This window comes from Pongo pygmaeus, chromosome 13 (genome assembly GCF_028885625.2).
Source record: "Pongo pygmaeus isolate AG05252 chromosome 13, NHGRI_mPonPyg2-v2.0_pri, whole genome shotgun sequence".
Classification (NCBI taxonomy): domain Eukaryota; kingdom Metazoa; phylum Chordata; class Mammalia; order Primates; family Hominidae; genus Pongo; species Pongo pygmaeus.
In genome coordinates, this window is record NC_072386.2 from 73,202,561 (window position 1) to 73,223,278 (window position 20,718).

The 20,718-nt window shown below is 42.1% G+C and overlaps 1 protein-coding gene across 3 annotated transcripts in view; it reads right to left on the reverse strand.

The window, feature by feature from the left end:
* Positions 1 to 3,071, reverse strand: part of FRMD3 (FERM domain containing 3) — a 308,453-nt gene extending 305,382 nt beyond the window's left edge. For all 3 annotated transcript variants that reach the window (XM_054501637.2, XM_063649630.1, XM_054501636.2), the window contains exon 1: positions 2,474 to 3,071. In XM_054501637.2, coding sequence (XP_054357612.1) covers positions 2,474 to 2,620 — 147 coding nt within the window. In that variant the 5' untranslated portion in view covers positions 2,621 to 3,071. The remainder of the gene's footprint in view (positions 1 to 2,473) is intronic.
* Between the last annotated feature and the right edge of the window lie 17,647 nt (positions 3,072 to 20,718).

Here is a 20,718-nt window from a genome sequence, read left to right on the forward strand (position 1 = left end):
ACTTTTCGTGATTTTTTATTTAGCTCATCAGCTATCGTTAGCGTTAGTGTATTTTATGTGTGGCCCAAGACAATTCTTCTTCTTCCAATGTGGCCCAGGGAAGCCAGAAAATTGGAAACCCCTGCTCCAGAGCCAGGCAGACACCAGGGATGAGAGCTCCTAACGCAGACAGGCAGATGTGGGCTATGGAGAGAGGGTGACATTCTGTGACAGTATATACAATCCTTTAACTTTGTAGTTCTATAGAAGGAAGGAAGCAAACACAGATGGATTCACCCAGAACAAGTGCCAGTGATTCCAAATGGTTTTGTTTCGCATTGTTTTTAATCCTTTTGTTCTCACTGGAAGCAAATGGGAAGTCTTTGTAACCTGATACCCGGAAGGGCAATTTCAATTCCTGGTCTGGAGTACTCTAGGAAAGTGTGAGGTCCAAAGTTATCCAAATAAAATATTTTAATTCATTTTAATTGGTTAAATAATAATCCTAATTTGGGGGCAGAAAGGGCAGAAAAAGACAAATCACAAAATGAAACATCATAATTTTTAAAAATCAGTGCCGAAGCCAACATTTTGAAACATAACATTTTAACCTCTTTGGCACTAGTTGGGTCATAAGCACTGGAGTTTTTCAAACTGTTGTTAGACTGGCTACAATTTATTGTTTCTCAAAACACAAGACAACAAATACATGTCCTTTGGGGAATATTTATTATTCTAAGGAAGACTTCATCCTGAGGGAGGGGGAAAAAAATGTCAACACCAAGTGGTACAGGGCAGAAGAGGGCTGAGAGACACAGGAGAACTCAACAGCCTCTCTCCCTGACGGCCCCTCCATCATCTACACATTCATTATGGGTTAAAGGACCTGTACATCCACTTTAGGACTTAAAGCAAAGTGCACAGTCCACACTCTCTGGATCACAAGACTACTAGTACATGCCAGATGCTTCTGTGCAACCCTTGTGGCAGTAGAAATGCTGCCTATCCTGCTAATCCTTTTATTATTAAGTTTAGGAGTGCTGCTTAGCTCAGAATGAAATTCAAGCTCCTCCAGAAAATTCAATGGGAGCCTACTTTCCTGGGAGATCATGGGGCATCACATTCCTACCTTGACACTTGTCCGGCTGTCAGGTTACAAATTAATTGCAACTGCCCCCAACATGTCACACACTCCCACTAACAAAAATTAAATAAAAATAAAACAGGGAAAGTCCTTTCATTCCTTCATGGTTTGCACAGCCTAGAGGCTGATTCCTACTCTGGGAGATGCTGCCCCACCCACCTCCCACCTCCCACTGGGTGGTGTGCCCTGTATTTCACTAAAAAAAAAAAAAAAAAAAAAAGCTCAGTCCCAGAGCCTCAAGACTCGACTAGGGTAGGTGAGAAAGGAAATCCCAGAGATAAATAGTTAAATAGATTTAGAAGTCAGAAGTTAATTGTGCTGAGCCCTGACATAACCTTTCCTGATTGTGTGCGCACCCAGTGGGGCATCTTTGGGGTTCTGGAAGAGGGGCTCCCACCTGCCTACATATTCACCCACCGCAAATATGCACATGCACGCGCACGCACACGCACACCTTTGCACCTCACACTAGCTCTCTTGACAGCCCGGAGGCACTTACTACCCGGGGACAGGGCTGCCAGCAAAGCTGCCTTCACCCAAACAACTCGCCTTCTCCTCCAACTTGGGCGACAGTGAATGTCCACCAAGATTCCACGGGGCTCTTTTTCCCAGGACCCAGGTTCCTGCAGGGCTCCCCACTTGCTGGCCTCACAATCCCTTTTCCTTTCTCCGAAACACTCAGACTTCACACATTCCTTTCGAGGTAGCTCCAGTCCGACGCAGCGCGCGCTCCATCCCTCAAGGCTGACGCCCAGGGCAGCCCGGCCTCTCTCACTCTGGGGAAACTTCGCCACCGCCCCACGCGGAGAACTAAAGACCACCTGCGGAGGGTGAGGGGGACCGACACAGAGCGGAAAGCAGGTTCCGGGACTGAGGGCGTCTCTCCGGAGCCTGGGCGCGGGAGAGAGAAATGAGTGAACCCAGCTGATGCATGCCTTCTCCACGTGGAAGAAGGGAGGAAATACCAGTGGGCGACATGCAGGTGCCCCTCTCAGCCCTCGGAGCTCCCATCTCCTGGCGGAGTAGGGCCCAGAGGGGCCAGAGTCCCTCCAGAGGCAGCTGCCCCGCGCCCCTAGCCTGGGCGCAGTGAGACGCGCGCGCAGGGTGCACGCGAGGGGAAGGAGACTGGGCGCGGATAACGTGTGTCTGGCGCTTGCAGGGCACCATGCCCCCCCCCCACGCCAGGATAAGGCCCCCCAGCCTCAGAGGCCTGAGAAATCGAAATCTGGCTTTCTAGCAGTCCCCCAATCCCCTCCGGGAGTGGGTTCCTTGTTCTCGAATGCCCACCGCAAAGGCCCCCCGCCCTGCTCCCGGCGTGTGCCCCGCGCCCTCGCCCGGTTCCACGCGCACCTGGATGTGGCAGGAGATTTCCGAGTCGTCCAGCAGCCGGATGGTGCATCTCATCTCCTGGCTGAGCGATTTGATGCTGGAGCTCCGAAAGTGGATCATTTTCATGGTCCTTCTGCCTCTCGGCACACAGTGGCAGGAGGCGAACATGCACCGCGGCCGGGGGGAGCGAGCGGGAGGCTCAGGGCCGGCGCGGTGCTCGCCTGCGCGGACACACACGCTCTCACGCACTGTCCGGGACACCTGGGCGCGGCTCAGCCCCGGGACATCGGCAGCGTCGGGCGCCTGCGGACACACATGCCCAGCGGCCGGGGCGCGGCGGGCGGGTCCCTCCCTCTGTTCGCTCGCCTCCGCCTCGCCCCCTCCTTTCCCCGCCTCCTTCTGTCGCGCGCGCTCGTGCGCCTCCCTCTGCCCGGGCTCGCTCGCCGAGGATGCCCGGAGCCTGAGACCCCCGGCGGGCTCGCGACGCACTCACTCCCACGCGCGCCGAGCAGCTGAAGGAGGAGGTGGAGGGATGGCTGGCGCGGCTGGCCCGGGTGCCCTGGTGGTGGCCTGCTCAGTCGCAGCCGCCGCTGCGTCAAGCTGGGCCCGCCTGCCTTCCTCAGCCTCACCGCTTCCTCCCTCCCCTGGCCGCTGTCGCTCGGGCTCCCGGTCGTGCTCGTCCCGGCCCCGGCTCCCCAACGCACTCGACAGCGCCCTGCTCTGCTCAGCTCCAGGGACCTGGCGCGGGTAGGGGACGGAGAGCGATCCTGACCCACACCGCCAGGGGGATTCTGCCTCGGGAAAGGATTGTTGGGCCCAGGGCGAGTGACAGAGAGAGAGTGACAGCCCTGACACGGCTAGACCAGGAATACTGCTAATAGTAAAAATCTCTGGTACTCATGGAGATTGTTTAAGCCATTGTTTTATTTAATGCTAGCTAGGACTCAGTCTCTTTCTCCAAAAAAGAGCCTTCCATGTGCAAATCCTCCTTTAAATCTCCCAACATCTTAGTGTGATCTTTGGTAGCATACCTTTAACCCGAGCAAGAGGGATAGGTTCCTATCCTACTCCCCTGCTTTACAGACCTCCTCCAGCTCCCGGTTGCTCAGGAATTAAGAGGTCTAATGGCAAAGCAGATGTGCCCCATCCCGTTTTAGTCCAATCTCTGGGTATTGAGGACTCTGGAATTCCCCACGTGCCTCCAGGGTGTTGAAGGTAGGAGGTATCCTGCCTCTCTGTTGTCCCCAAGGTGGCTAGAGCCACTGTGTCAGGTACCGTAGGCCCAAGAGTGGCCAGGGGCAGCTGTTGAGTCAGGGGTATGGAGCTTGAATGTGAGCACTAGAATGTCCAGGAGCTGGGAGAGATGGAAGTCCTCTCACCCTGCTGCTCTTGCCTGAGCAGAACAGGTCATTAGGAAGAAACATGTGTTAGAAGAGGAGGTGTTGACCAGCTGTCAGCTTTTTCAAGGTTTATGCCTGCATAGAGTCCCCTCATCCAAAGATATGCCTTGTCCTGGGGGTCAAGGAAGAGTGGCACACAAATTTCACCTGCCCTGGACAGTCTGGTGGGCCATATATTCCCTAGGACACCTAGTGGGGTTGGCTGAGGTTTGGGGGAGTCCGCATTGCATTTGGACTTCTCTCTCTGCCTGCTCCTGCCTCCTCTCCCTGTTGATCACTAATAAATACCATACAGGACAAACTCAGTCTCAGTATCTGCTCCTGGAAATTCCAAATTGCAGCAATTTGTCAAGATAGGAGGATAGAGAATGTTTTCTGTAGCACTCAATAGCTGACTATTGCTTATGAATATTTAGATGATAGTATGGGGCATTCATGTATGCTCTTGAGCTGGGCCCTTCAAATGTTAGGGCAGATCCTGATGGAGAGGTCAGTATTGAGGGTATGGGAAGATGTGGGTTTCATTCTTGGCCCAGCTACTGGCTAATCCTGGGGATCTTTGAAAAGTCTCTCCATTTCTTTTCTCATTTCAAAGGAGAGAACACCTGTTCATCCCACAGGTGGCTGGGAAGCTGGGATGAGACCAGGTCAGTGGAAGACATCTTACAGCTGTAATCTGTAAATCCCCATATGCACATATGAGGTGGCAGGGATGGGACCTGCCCCAAGTTGAAAACTGGATCACCTCTGCTAGCCAAAAGAGCAGACAGCCCAGAGATCAAAGAAAAGTCACCAGCCAACACAGTCCACGCTGTTCTTTTAAGACCACACACACACTTGTCCATCCTATTATAGTGACCATTAGGCTCCAAAAGAGTCATATCAATACCCAAAAATTGTTACCCCAAATTTCAAGGAAGCAAAATAAGACCAACAAGGACAGTAGGGAAAAAGACAAAATAAAGATAACCCAATGTGGGACTGTAAGAAACAGAATTTTGAAGAAATGAGAAGAACCTGAGATTGGTTGTCTGGCCTGATTAGGAATAAAGGCTGAGATTTAACTAATATGAAAATACAGGCTCTGGAAGCACTTGGCATGACAGCTAGGTAAATTACCAAGTATGGTCACCTGGATTGAACTACCCACTGAAGACAAGGCTCTGGGAAACCAAGTGGCCATTGTCAACAACAATAATAATAATATGAAGATTAGGAAGAACTCAAAGAATGAACTCAAGGGATGAGTTTAAAACTGGACCACTTAAAGAAAAGTAGTGATGCACTAAGTCCTAAATTCTCAGCTTACGACTTTTAAACAGCTGTATTTTTACAAACAACAGAGCTCAAAGAATATCTTGTTAATTGAGCCACAAGGCCAAAACTGAAAAACCAAATTCACAATTTCATCTACAAATTGCCAAATTACAAAGTCAATTGAATTATCGGCCTCACAAGATTTTATAATTGTCAGCAGGAAAGAGTGGGAATTTGGGAATAAGAATAGGACTATAAAAGAAAACTTGAATGATTCCTAGTCACTCAAGCCCCCAAACTCCCTTGGCAGCAGAAGCACGCCCTCTTCCTTATGTAACGAGGCTGTTCCTGCTTTGTTTGAAGATCCTCTTCGGAACTCACTTAAGGCAGTTAGCTTGGAAAGGGAAGCCGATCTCCTCCCACCCCTCTCCCACCACCTCTGACTACTCTCACTCTTAATACTTGAACCAGATTCAGTCACACCCTAGGAGACCAACTATAAAGTCAATCCCAAGAAGAGAAAGAATTGCAAGATTCTGCTAATTTACATTGAAGAGTATATTTGTGAATAAACCTGAATCTGTCCATTTGAATTCACTTCCCAATGACTCTGGTTTCAATGTACTATCTAAATTGATTAACTGACTTCTGGACTCAGCTAAATGAAGATGAGAAAAAGGAAATTCCCTGGTACATGTACAGGAAAAGATCCAAAGAATCAAGGAGATGGAAATATTGCAGTGTATTTCCACATGTGGCCAGCTTACCTCTCTTTAACTGTGTCCCTGAGGGGGCATCCACCAAGATTTTCAAAGAATCACTGGCGAAGGAAGGACTGCCATCTTTGAAAAGCACCAAAGTGGCTGTTCTTTGTGGCAAGAGATGGTTGTGAAAGACACTGCGTCAAAAGGAGCTCCCTGACTTAAATGGGAAGGATGAGAGCCTGGGCTGGCAGAGGACAAATAGTGGTGCATGACTTAACCCTCAGTGCCAGGGAGGGCTTGGTACAATCATAAGCAGTGGTATCCAAGTAGACTTCAGAGTGGTGTGACTCATAGGGATTTTGCTGGTGGCCAAGCATCCAACTAGGACTCAATTTGATCTGTAGGACAAACAAGATTTCTAGGCCAGGTGAACAAAGGCCAGGCTAAAATCCCTCTACAAATATTCCCAAATCTGAACCTGTCCCCCAAAGACAACCAGAAACTTTTTTTTATTTTTTATTATTATTTTTTTTTTACAGATTGGGTCCCACTATGTTGCTCAGGCTGGCCTCAAACTTCTGGCCCCAATCAATCCTCCTGCTTGAGCCTCCCAAGTAGCTGGGATGACAGGCAACAAACAGAGGACATTTGAGTATAGGAAAGGTGGCTCCACTTGAGGCATTAGAATGTCAGCCATAGCAGTGGCTACAAGTCCAGTTCTTACTAAAGAATTGGCAATGGGTGAGATTAATTAGTGTCTCATGCTCAGTGATAGTAACTGATATTCTTTACCAAAAAATATGCCTAACCAATGGGTCATAACACTTTGGTAAGCCACAAATAGATAACAGGTGGCCTGGCCACAAAAGATTGATGGTTGTAAATATTGCATCTTGAATTTTTTCATTTTAAGCACTTTTACAGCCATTAAAATTGATAACTTAAAAAGAAATATTTAGGTATAAATCTAACAAAATATGCACAAGATCTTTATGAGGAAAACTACAAGACTCTGGTGAAAGAAATCAAAGAACTAAATAAATGGAGAGCTATTCCATGTTCATGGATAGGAAGACTCAATACCGTTAAGATGTCAGGTCTTCCCAAATTGATCTATAGGTTAAGTGCAACCCAAGTCAAAACCTGAGCTAGTTATTTTGTGGATATCAGCAAACTTTTTTTAAAGTTTATATGGAAAGGCAAAAACCCAGAGTAGCTAACACAATACTGAAGAAAAACAAAGTCAGATGACTGATATTACCTGACTTTAAGACTTAATATAAAACCAAAGTGATCAAGGCAGTATGGTACTGGCAAAAGAATAAACAAATTGATCAGTGGAACAAAATAGAGGGACCAGAAAGAAACCCACACAAATACAATCAATTGATATTTGACAAAGAAGCAAAGTCAGTCCAATGGAGAAAGGATAATCTTTTTGACAAATGGTGCTGGAAAAACTAGACATTCACATGCAAAAAAATGAGTATAGACATAGACCACACACTGTTCACAAATTTTAAGTCAAAATAAATCATTGACTCACATGTAAACAATAAAACTTCTAGGAGATAACATGAGGGAAAATTTAGGTAATCTTCAGTTTGGTGATAAAAATCACCAAACATCAACACATCAAAAGCATAAGTTGGACTCAGTTAAAATGTAAAACTTTTAGGGCAGCTTCAAGATGACTGACTGGGGACACTGATCACCAAATCTCCCCAAAAAAGAAGAACCAAAGTTAGAGGTGAATAATCATAACTCAAAAGATTAAGAGACGAGTGCCAAGGCCTACTGGAAAATTCACAAGCAAAAGCTAGGACACAGAAAAAAGGAGGAGGCAAGAGTTTGGCAGAAATTGAATCCTGAAGGACTTGGGGTCCCATGGAAAGGGTAAGTGGGGATGTTTTGGGTTCTCCTCACCCCTGTGACAGATTGCTGGTTTCCAAACTGTTGAAGAGCTCCTCTGCCCTCACAAGCTCATGCATTGGTGTGGGCGGCAATTTGGGAATTTCTTGAAGGCATTGCACTGCGCTGTCAGTAACCCCCAAATTTGAGCTATGGTAGCGGGCACCACACTGGGTGTGCACCCATTGTGGGACTCTATCCTGCCCAGGGAATCTCAGTTCTTGTGTCTCCACATCACCAAATCCCCTGCAGACATCCCTCAGCACCCACTGAGATTGTGGCACCCACATGGGGCCAGCTGGACCCAGGAGAGCTGAGGGTCTGACCCTCAGGGCATGCTGTTCCAAGAAAAAGGCAGAGTGCAGCATGCCAAGGGAACACCTGTTAGGACAAAAGAAGCCATAGAGTGTGCTCTCCTATTCATGAGAGCTCCCCACTTCTGTGCTCAAAGTCACTGCACTCCTTTCAACAGCGACATGGGCACTGTGCTTGGCTCTGTGGGTGAAGAGTGTGGTTCTGCCATAGCAGCCAGGTGGCCCCAGTGCTTGGGCCTGGTAATGCAGATGAAGCCTCCTACTCCCCGCATAACTGCTGCTGCCAGGGTTTGGCTTAAGTGTGCCTGTAGACAGCCATTCCAGGGCTATTAAGGATGATTGCATCCTTACTGGCAATGTCCCCACTGGGCCCTAGATTGTACAAAAGACAGGGCCCCTCCGCCTCTGTACAGACAGTGGCAGCATTCCTGCAGCAAGAACAGGTGAGCCATAAAGCTGTCTATTTTGGGCTGAGGGAAGAGGCTCCACACCAAAGCCATTTCAGCAGAGAGCCACAGGAAAGGCATTGTCCATGTCTCTCAGCTACATTGTGGCCTAAAGATAGAAGTGTCTGTCTGAACTAAGTCATGAGCCCTGGGACAGGGGCATGATAGGGAAGAAGACTGCGTTTCTGCACCATGGAGCTGGTGCAGCCCCCTGACCCCCTGAGGAGACCTTTGTGCATTTCACCAGAAGCTCCCCTAAGCACCCCATCAGGGTTTGGGCTTGTGCTTGTTCTTGGCATTGGGTTATCCAAGAACAAGCCTGGCGGTCCAGCTTGACTCAGCTTTGTCCACTCCCCAACCCAGGGCTGAGCAGGAAACTCAGAGAACGGTGTATTCCACAGGCCAGATAATTGCCTGTGACAACACAGAGCTTCTCCCAGTTGAAAAAAAAGATCAAGTATATATATACCCATCTGCGTCTGCCATAGAAGCGCTTACCTTCAAGTGCCACCTACTGGTCTGGAAGTCAAACTGCACAACCTAATACAAATTTGGCTGACTCAGTGTACAGCACTAGGGACCGAGATAAGTTTCTGAAGACCTCTATCTCCGTCTCTACAGGAGACTGAGAGCCTACTCACATGCCCAGTACACCACTACTACAACCAGCATTTGAGAAAACCACCATACTAACGTTATCTATAACCAAGGAATTCATACAGAGCCTTGGCCCCCTGAAAGCACCACGAAGCAAAGCCAAACAATCCTATTCAACATACATTACAGTCATCCTCAAAGAAGAAATAAAGTCTTGTCCAAACAAAAGTAAATTCAAAAATAAGAAGTGACGCCTCAGAATAAGAAAGGACCAACACAACAATTCCAGCAGCATGAAAAAAAGAGTGTGTTATGATAACCTCAAAGGATCACACTAGATATCTAACAATGGATCCTAACCAAAATGAAAATTCCAAAACGCCAGATAAAGAATTAAAAATATAGATTGTAAGGAAGCTCAGTGAGATCCAAGAGAAAGTTGAAAAACAACACAAGGAAATCAGAAAACAATTCAACGTATGAATGAAAAATTTACTAAGGAAAAAGATTTAAAAAATAAAAGAACAACTGGAAACAAAACATTCATTGAAGCAATTACAAAATACAGTTGAAAGCTTTAACAATAGATTAGACCAAGAGGAAGAAAGAATTTCAGAGCTCGATGACAGGTCTTTGGAAGTAACCCAATCTGACAAAAATACAGAGAAAATATTTTTTTTTTTTTTTTGAGATGGAGTCTCGCTCTTTCGCCCAGGCTGGAGTGCTGTGGTGCAATTTCAGCTCACTGCAAGCTCTGCCTCCTGGGTTCATGCCATTCTCCTGCCTCAGCCTCCCAAGTAGCTAGGACTACAAGCACCCACCACCACACCCGGCTAATTTTTTGTATTTTTAGTAGAGATGGGGTTTCACCGTGTTAGCCAGGATGGTCTTGATCTCCTGACCTCGTGATCCACCCGCCTTGGCCTCCCAAAATTCTAGGATTACAGGCGTGAGCCACCACACCCGGCCGAGAAAATAATTTTTTAAATGAACAAAGCCTTTGAGAAATATGGTATTATAAACCATCCAAACCTGTAAGTCATAGGTATCCCTGAGGGAGAAGAAGAAAAATTTAAAAGTTTGGAAAACCTATTTGAGGGAATAATTGAGGAAAACTTTACTTGTCTTGCTAGAGATTTACACACCCAGATACAAGAAGCTCAGAGAACCCCTAGGAGATATATTGCAAGACAAACATCACCAAGGTATATAGTCACCAGACTATCCAAAGTCAACATGAAGAAAAAGAATCCTAATAGCAGCAAGAGAAAACTGTCTAATCACCTGTAAAGGAAATCCCATCACACTAACAGCAGACTTCTCGTCAGAAACTTTACCAGACAGAAGAGATAAGGGTCCTATTTTCAGTCTTCCAAAAAAAAAAAAAAAGCCAGGCATGGTGGTTCACACCTGTAATCCCAGCACTTTCGGAGGCCGAGGTGGGTGGATCACTTGAGATCAGGAGTTTGAGACCAGCCTGGACAACAATGTGAAACGCCATCTCTACCAAAAATACAAAAATTAGCCAGGCATGGTGGTGAGCCCCTATAATCCCAGTTACATAGGAGGCTGAGGCATGAAAATCACTTGAACCCAGGAGGCAGAGGTTGCAGTGAGCCAAAATTGTGCTACTGCACTCCACCCTGGGTGACAGAGCAAGACTGTGTCTCAAAAAAACAAAACAAAACAAAAAAACTGTCAGTCAACAATTCTATATCCTGCAAAATTAAGCTTCATGAATGAAGGAGAAATAAACTATTTCCCAGACAAGGAAACACTAAGGGAATTTCATGCCACTAGACTGGCTTTATAAGAAATGTCAAAGAAGTTCTAAACATAGAGATAAAATGTCTTCACCATAAAAACACATAAAAAGTATAAAACTCACAAGTTGTATAAAACAATTACACAGTTGAGACTACAAAGCAACTAGGTAACAACATTATGACAGGAACAAAGCTTCAAATATCAATATTAACCTTGAATGTAAATAAAATAAATGTTCCATTCCTGGCCAACATGGTAGAACCCCGTCTCTACTAAAAATACAAAAATTAGCTCGGTGTGGTAGTGCATGCCTGTATCCCAGCTACTCGGGAGGCTGAAGCATGGGAATCGCTTGAACCCAGGAGGCGGAGGTTGCACTGAGCCGAGATTGTGCCACTGCACTCCAGCCTAGCAACAGAGTGAGACTCTGTCTCAAAAAAAAAAAAAAGAAAAGAAAAAAAAAAAAGAGTATAGATTGGTGAAATGGATTTTTGAAAAAAAAGATCCAACAATATGTTGCTCACAAGAAACCCATCTAACTGGTAAATAAATTTAAAGACTCAAGGCAAAGGCATGGAAAAAGACATTCTGTGCAAATGGAAATCAAAAGCAGACTGGGATGGCTATACTTATATTAGATAAAACACACTTTAAATCAACAACAATAAAACAAGTTCGTTATTATAGAATCAAGACTTTAGGACAACTTTAAATCAATATTTTAAGTCATTTTAAATCAACAGTTAAAAAAAGACAAAGAAGGTCATTATTATTATGTAATCATTATATAGTTATATATAATGATTACATTATATATCATATATCATACATAATATATGATTATATTATATAGTTATATATAATGATCATATAATTATTATTATATAATGACCTTCTTTGTCATTATATAATATAACCAAAAAAGGTCATTATGATTATATAATATTATACATAATTATTATATAATCATTATCTAATTACCTTCTTTGTCTTTTTTTACTGTTGTTGATTTAAAGTGTCTGAAAGTATTGATTTAAAGTTGTCTTTTTTTTACTGTTTGTCCCTACCATTATAAAATAAAGTGGTCAATTCATCAAGAAGATATAACAATTCTAAATATATATGCCCCCAACAATGGAATTCTCAGATTCATAAAAACAAATATTACTAGACCTAAGAAAAGAAGTATACAGCAATGCAATAATAGTGAGAGACTTCAACAATCCACTGACATCACTAGACAGATTATTGAGGCAGAAAATCAACAAAGAAACTCTGGACTTAAATCAGACTCTAGATTAAATGGACATAACAGACATTTATACAACATTCTACCCAACAACTGCAAAACATACATTTTTTTCTCACCTGCACATGAACAATTCTTCAAAATAGACCATACTTTAAGCCACAAAACAAGTCACAATAAATTTTTAAAAATCAAAATTATATCACTTCTCAGTCTTTTGGCTAAGATCAAGTGTAAAAATCGAAATTATATCAAATATCTTCTCAGACCACAGTGGAATAAAACTAGAAATCAATACCAAAGCCGATATGCTGATGGCAAATAAGTATATGAAACAATACTCAACATCATATCTCATTACAGAATTACAAATTAAAACAACAATGAGATACTGCGACACACCAGTTAGATGGATAAGACCCAAAACTGACACTGACAATACCAAATGCTAGTGAGAACGTGGAGCAGAGGAACTCTCATTCATCACTGGTGGAAACGTAAAATGGTATAGCCACTTTGAAAGACAGTTTGGTAGTTTCTTACGAAACTAAACATAAGCTTAGCATATAATGTAGCACCTGTGCAACTAGGTATTCATGCAAATGAGCTGAAAACATTTTTGTCCATACAAAAACCTGCACTCAGATATTTATAGCCTCTTTATTCATAATTGCCAAAAATTAGAAGCAACCAATATGTCCTTTAATAGGTGAATGGATACATGAACTGTGGTATCTCCATACAATGGGATAATACTCAATGATTAAAAGAAATGAACTATCAAGTCATGAAGAGACATGGAAGAACATTAAATGCATATCACTAAGTGAAAGAAGCCAACATGAAAAGGCTACAGAATGTATTATTCCAACTGTATAACATGCTAGGAAAGGCAAAACTATGCAAACAGCAGTAAAAAGATTAGTAATTACCATGAGTTCAGGAGAGTGGGTGAGATGAATAGGTGGAGTACATTTTCAGAATAGTGAAACTATTATTCTGTATAATACTCCAGTGGTGAATACCTAACATTATGCCTTTGTCAAAACCCATAGAACTGTGCAACATACATAGCGAACCCTAATATAAACTATAGGCTTCTGTTAATAATAATGTGTCTATATTTTTTCATCCATTGTAACAAGTATACCACACTAATGAAGGTGTTAAAATAGGGGAAACTGAGGAAACGGGTAGGATATCTGGAAACTCTTTGTACATTCTGCACAATTTTTCTGTAAACCTAAAAATGCTCTAAAAAAATAGTCTATTGTCTGGTCTGAGTACAGTAGTATTTACAACTAATTGATCACAATCTGTTACAGATTTCTTTTTTTATTTTAAGCTTGAGGGTACATGTGAAAGTTTGTTACATAGATAATCATGTGTCATGAGGGTTTGTTGTACATATTACTACATCGCCCAAGTACTAAACCCAGTACCCAATAGTTGTATTTTCTGCCCTTCTCCCTCCTCGTAACCTGCCCCCTCAAGAAGACTCCAGTGTCTTTTGTTTCCCTCTTTGTGTTCATAAGTTCTTATCATTTAGCTCCCACTTGTAAGTGAGACCATGTGGTATTTGGTTTTCTGTTCCTGCATTAGTTTGCAAAGGATGATAGCCTCCAACTCCATCCATATTCTTGTAAAATATATGATATTGTTCTTTTTTATGACTGCATAATATTCCATGGTGTGTATGTTCCACATTTTGTTTATCCAGTTTGTCACTGATGGGCATTTAGGTTGATTCCATGTCTTTGCTATTGTGAACAGTACTGCCACGAATACTTGCGTACATGTGTCTTTATGGTAGAATGCTTTATATTCCTCTGGGTGTACACCCAGTAATAGGATTGCTGTGTTGAGCTTTTAGCTTTTAGCTCTTTGAGGAATTACTATACTGCTTCTCACAATGGTTAAACTAATTTACACTCCCACCAACAGCGTATAAGAGTTTCCTTTTCTTTGCAACCTTGCCAGCATCAGTTATTTTTGACTTTTTAATAATAGCCATTTTGACTGGTGTGAGATGATATCTCACTGTGCTTTTGATTTGCATTTGTCAAATGATCAGTGATATTGAGCATTTTTTTCATATGCTTGTTGGCCACATATATGTCTTCTTTCAAGAAGTGTCTGTTCATGTCTTTCGCCCACTTTTTAATAGGGTTTTTTTTTTCTTGTAAATTTGTTTCAGTTCCTTATAGATGCTGGATATTAGACCTTTGTCAGATGCATAGTTTGCAAATATTTTCTCCCATTCTGTAAGCTGTCTGTTTATTCTGTTGATAGTTTGTTTTGCTGTGCAGAATCTCTAAAATTTAATTAGGTCTCATTTGTCAATTTTTACTTTTGTTGCAATTGCTTTTGGCATCTTCATCATTAAATCTTTTCCTATTCCTATGTCCGGGATAGTACTGCCTAGGTTGTCTTCCAGGATTTTTATAGTTTTGGGTTTTACACTTAAGTCTTTATTTTATCTTGAGTTGACGTTTAGATATGATGTAAGGAATGGGTCCAGCTTCAATCTTCTGCATGTGGCTAGCCAGTTATCCCAGAACAATTTATTGAATAGGAAGTCTTTTCCCCATTGTTTTTGTCAGCTTTGTCAAAGATCAGATGGTCATAGATGTGTGGCCTTATTTCTGGGCTCTCTATTCTGTTCCATTGGTCTATGTCCCTGTTTTTATACCTGTACTATGCTGTTTTGGTCACTGTAGACTTGTAGTATACTTTGAAATCAGGTAACATGATTCCCCCACCTTTGTTCTTTCTGCTTAGGATTGCCTTGGTTATTTGGGCTCTTTTTTGGTTCCATATAAATTTTTAAGTAACTTTTCTAGTTCTGTGAAGAATGTCATTGGTAGTTTGATAGAAATAGTATTAAATCTGTAAATTGCTTTGGGCAGTATAGCCATTTTAATGATGTTGATTCTTCCTATCCACGAACATGGGATATTTTTCCACTTGTTTGCATCTTCTCTGATTACTTCGAGCAGTGTTTTGTAATTCTCATTGTAGAGATCTTTCACCTCCCTAGTTAGCTGTAGTCCTAGGTAGTGTGTGTGTGTGTGCATTCATGTGTGAATTGTGAATGTGATTGCCTTTCTGATTTCGCTCTCAGTTTGGTTGTTAGTGGTGTATAGGAATGCTAGTGATTTGTGTACATTGATTTTGTATCCTGGAATTTTGCTGAAGTTGTTTGTCAGCTGAAGATTTGGTGACAAGACAATGGGGTTTTCTAGATATAGAATCATATTGTCTGCAAAAGGAGATAGTTTGACTTCCTCTCTTCCTATTTGTACACACTTTATTTCTTTCTCTTGCCTGACTGCTCTGGCTAGAACTTCCAATACTATGTTGAATAGAAGTGGTGAGAGAGGGCATCCTTCTCTTGTGCTGGTTTTCAAGGGGAATGCTTCCAGCTTTTGCTCATTCCATATAATGTTGGCTGAGTGTTTGTCATAGATGGATCTACTACTTTGGGGTATGTTCTTTCAATACTTAGTTTATTGAGAGTGTTTTTTTTTTTTATAAACAATAGAAATTTATTTCTTTTTTTTATTTTATTATTATTATTGTACTTTAAGTTTCAGGGTACATGTGCACAATGTGCAGGTTAGTTACATATGTATACATGTGCCACGCTGGTGTGCTGCACCCATTAACTCGTCATTTAGCATTAGGTATATCTCCTAATGCTATCCCTCCTCCCTCCCCCCACCCCACAACAGTCCCCAGAGTGTGATGTTCCCCTTCCTGTGTCCATGTGTTCTCATTGTTCAATTCCCACCTATGAGTGAGAATATGCGGTGTTTGGTTTTTTGTTCTTGTGATAGTTTACTGAGAATGATGATTTCCAATTTCATCCGTGTCCCTACAAAGGACATGAACTCATCATTTTTTATGGCTGCATAGTATTCCATGGTGTATATGTGCCACATTTTCTTTATCCAGTCTATCATTGTTGGACATTTGGGTTGGTTCCAAGTCTTTGCTATTGTGAATAGTGCCACAATAAACATACGTGTGCATGTGTCTTTATAGCAGCATGATTTATAGTCCTTTGGGTATACACCCAGTAATGGGATGGCTGGGTCAAATAGTATTTCTAGTTCTAGATCCCTGAGGAATCGCCACACTGACTTCCACAATGGTTGAACTAGTTTACAGTCCCACCAACAGTGTAAAAGTGATCCTGTTTCTCCACATCCTCTCTAGCACCTGTTGTTTCCTGACTTTTTAATGATTGTCATTCAAACCAGTGTGAGATGGTATCTCACTGTGGTTTTGATTTGCATTTCTCTGATGGCCAGTGATGGTGAGCATTTTTTCATGTGTTTTTTGGCTGCATAAATGTCTTCTTTTGAGAAGTGTCTGTTCATGTCCTTCGCCCACTTTTTGATGGGGTTGTTCGTTTTCTTCTTGTAAATTTGTTTGAGTTCATTGTAGATTCTGGATATTAGCCCTTTGTCAGATGAGTAGGTTGCAAAAATTTTCTCCCATTTTGTAGGTTGCCTGTTCTGATGGTAGTTTCTTTTGCTGTGCAGAAGCTCTTTAGTTTAATTAGATCCCATTTGTCAATTTTGGCTTTTGTTGCCATTGCTTTTGGTGTTTTAGACATGAAGTCCTTGCCCATGCCTATGTCCTGAATGGTAACGCCTAGGTTTTCTTCTAGGGTTTTTATGGTTTTAGGTCTAACATTTAAGTCTTTAATCCATCTTGAATTAATTTTTGTATAAGGTGTAAGGAAGGGATCCAGTTTCAGCTTTCTACATATGGCTAGCCAGTTTTCCCAGAACCATTTATTAAATAGGGAATCCTTTTCCCATTGCTTGTTTTTCTCAGGTTTGTCAAAGATCAGATAGTTGTAGATATGTGGTGTTATTTCTGAGGGCTCTGTTCTGTTCCATTGATCTATATCTCTGTTTTGGTACCAGTACCATGCTGTTTTGGTTACTGTAGCCTTGTATAGTTTGAAATCAGGTAGCGTGATGCCTCCAGCTTTGTTCTTTTGGCTTAGGATTGACTTGGCGATGCGGGCTCTTTTTTGGTTCCATATGAACTTTAAAGTAGTTTTTTCCAATTCTGTGAAGAAAGTCACTGGTAGCTTGATGGGGATGGCATTGAATCTATAAATTACCTTGGGCAGTATGGCCATTTTCATGATATTGATTCTTCCTACCCATGAGCGTGGAATGTTCTTCCATTTGTTTGTATCCTCTTTTATTTCATTGAGCAGTGGTTTGTAGTTCTCCTTGAAGAAATCTTTCACGTCCCTTGTAAGTTGGATTCCTAGGTATTTTATTCTCTTTGAAGCAATTGTGAATGGGAGTTCACTCATGATTTGGCTCTCTGTTTGTCTGTTGTTGGTGTATAAGAATGCCTGTAATTTTTGTACATTGATTTTGTAACCTGAGACTTTGCTGAAGTTGCTTATCAGCTTAAGGAGATTTTGGGCTGAGACAATGGGGTTTTCTAGATATACAATCATGTCATCTGCAGACAGGGACAATTTGACTTCCTCTTTTCCTAATTGAATACCCATTATTTCCTTCTCCTGCCTAATTGCCCTGGCCAGAACTTCCAACACTATGTTGAATAGGAGTGGTGAGAGAGGGCATCCCTGTCTTGTGCAAGTTTTCAAAGGGAATGCCTCCAGTTTTTGCCCATTCAGTATGATATTGGCTGTGGGTTTGTCATAGATAGCTCTTATTATTTTGAGATACGTCCCATCAACACTTAATTTATTGAGAGTTTTTAGCATGAAGCATTGTTGAATTTTGTCAAAGGCCTTTTCTGCATCTATTGAGATAATCATGTGGTTTTTGTCTTTGGTTCTGTTTATATGCTGGATTACATTTATTGATTTGCGTATATTGAACCAGCCTTGCATCCCAGGGATGAAGCCCACTTGATCATGGTGGATAAGCTTTTTGATGTGCTGCTGGATTCGGTTTGCCAGTATTTTATTGAGGATTTTTGCATCAATGTTCATCAAGGATATTGGTCTAAAATTCTCTTTTTTGGTTGTGTCTCTGCCCGGCTTTGGTATCAGGATGATGCTGGCCTCATAAAATGAGTTAGGGAGGATTCCCTCTTTTTCTGTTGATTGGAATAGTTTCAGAAGGAATGGTACCAGTTCCTCCTTGTACCTCTGGTAGAATTTGGCTGTGAATCCATCTGGTCCTGGACTCTTTTTGTTGGTAAGCTATTGATTATTGCCACAATTTCAGAGCCTGTTATTGGTCTATTCAGAGATTCAGCTTCTTCCTGGTTTAGTCTTGGGACGGTGTATGTGTCGAGGAATTTATCCACTTCTTGTAGATTTTCTAGTTTATTTGCATAGAGGTGTTTGTAGTATTCTCTGGTGGTAGTTTGAATTTCTGTGGGATTGGTGGTGATATCCCCTTTATCATTTTTTATTGCGTCTATTTGATTCTTCTCTCTTTTCTTCTTTATTAGTCTTGCTAGTGGTCTATCAATTTTGTTGATCCTTTCAAAAAACCAGCTCCAGGATTCATTAATTTTTTCAAGGGTTTTTTGTGTCTCTATTTCCTTCAGTTCTGCTCTGATTTTAGTTATTTCTTGCCTTCCGCTAGCTTTTGAATGTGTTTGCTCTTGCTTTTCTAGTTCTTTTAATTGTGATATTAGGGTGTCAATTTTGGATCTTTCTTGCTTTCCCTTGTGGGCATTTAGTGGTATAAATTTCCCTCTACACACTGCTTTGAATGCGTCCCAGAGATTCTGGTATGTTGTGTCTTGGTTCTCGTTGGTTTCAAAGAACATCTTTATTTCTGCCTTCATTTCGTTATGTACCCAGTAGTCATTCAGGAGCAGGTTGTTCAGTTTCCATGTAGTTGAGCGGTTTTGAGTGAGTTTCTTAATCCTGAGTTCTAGTTTGATTGCACTGTGGTCTGAGAGATAGTTTGTTATAATTTCTGTTCTTTTACATTTGCTGAGGAGAGCTTTACTTCCAACTATGTGGTCAATTTTGGAATAGGTGTGGTGCGATGCTGAAAAAAATGTATATTCTGTTGATTTAGGGTGGAGAGTTCTGTAGATGTCTATTAGGTCCGCTTGGTGCAGAGCTGAGTTCAATTCCTGGGTATCCTTCTTAACTTTCTGTCTCATTGATCTGTCTAATGTTGACAGTGGGGTGTTAAAGTCTCCCATTATTATTGTGTGGGAGTCTAAGTCTCTGTGTAGGTCACTCAGGACTTGCTTTATGAAACTGGGTGCTCCTGTATTGGGTGCATATATATTTAGGATAGTTAGCTCTTCTTGTTGAATTGATCACTTTACCATTATGTAATGGCCTTCTTTGTCTCTTTTGATCTTTGTTGGTTGAAAGTCTATTTTATCAGAGACTAGGATTGCAACCCCTGCCTTTTTTTGCTTTCCATGTGCTTGGTAGATCTTCCTCCATCCTTTTATTTTGAGCCTATGTGTGTCTCTGCACATGAGATGGGTTTCCTGAATACAGCACACTGATGGGTCTTGACTCTTTATCCAATTTGCCAGTCTGTGTCTTTTAATTGGAGCATTTAGTCCATTTACATTTAAAGTTAATATTGTTATGTGTGAATTTGATCCCGTCATTATGATGTTAGCTGATTATTTTGCTCATTAGTTGATGCAGTCTCTTCCTAGTCTCGATGGTCTTTACATTTTGGCATGATTTTGCAGCGGCTGGTACCGGTTGTGCCTTTCCATGTTTAGTGCTTCCTTCAGGAGTTCTTTTAGGGCAGGCCTAGTGGTGACAAAATCTCTCAGCATTTGCTTGTCTGTAAAGTATTTTATTTCTCCTTCACTTATGAAGCTTAGTTTGGCTGGATATGAAATTCTGGGTTGAAAATTCTTTTCTTTAAGAATGTTGAATATTGGCCCCCACTCTCTTCTGGCTTGTAGAGTTTCTGCCAAGAGATCCGCTGTTAGTCTGATGGGCTTCCCTTTGTGGGTAACCAGAGCTTTCTCTCTGGCTGCCCTTAACATTTTTTCCTTCATTTCAACTTTGGTGAATCTGACAATTATGTGTCTTGGAGTTGCTGTTCTCGAGGAGTATCTTTGAGGCATTCTCTGTATTTCCTGAATCTGAATGTTGACCTGCCTTGCTAGATTGGGGAAGTTCTCCTGGATAATATCCTGCAGAGTGTTTTCCAACTTGGTTCCATTCTCCCCGTCACTTTCAGGTACACCAATCAGACGTAGATTTGGTCTTTTCACATAGTCCCATATTTCTTGGAGGCTTTGCTCATTTCTTTTTATTCCTTTTTCTCTAAACTTCCCTTCTCACTTCATTTCATTCATTTCATCTTCCATCACTGATACCCTTTCTTCCAGTTGATCACATTGGCTCCTGAGGCTTCTGCATTCTTCACGTAGTTCTCGAGCCTTGGTTTTCAGCTCCATCAGCTCCTTTAAGCACTTCTCTGTATTGGTTATTCTAGTTATACATTCTTCTAAATTTTTTTCAAAGTTTTTAACTTCTTTGCCTTTGGTTTGAATTTCCTCCTGTAGCTCAGAGTAGTTTGATCGTCTGAAGCCTTCTTCTCTCAACTCGTCAAAGTCATTCTCCGTCCAGCTTTGTTCCGTTGCTGGTGAGGAACTGCGTTCCTTTG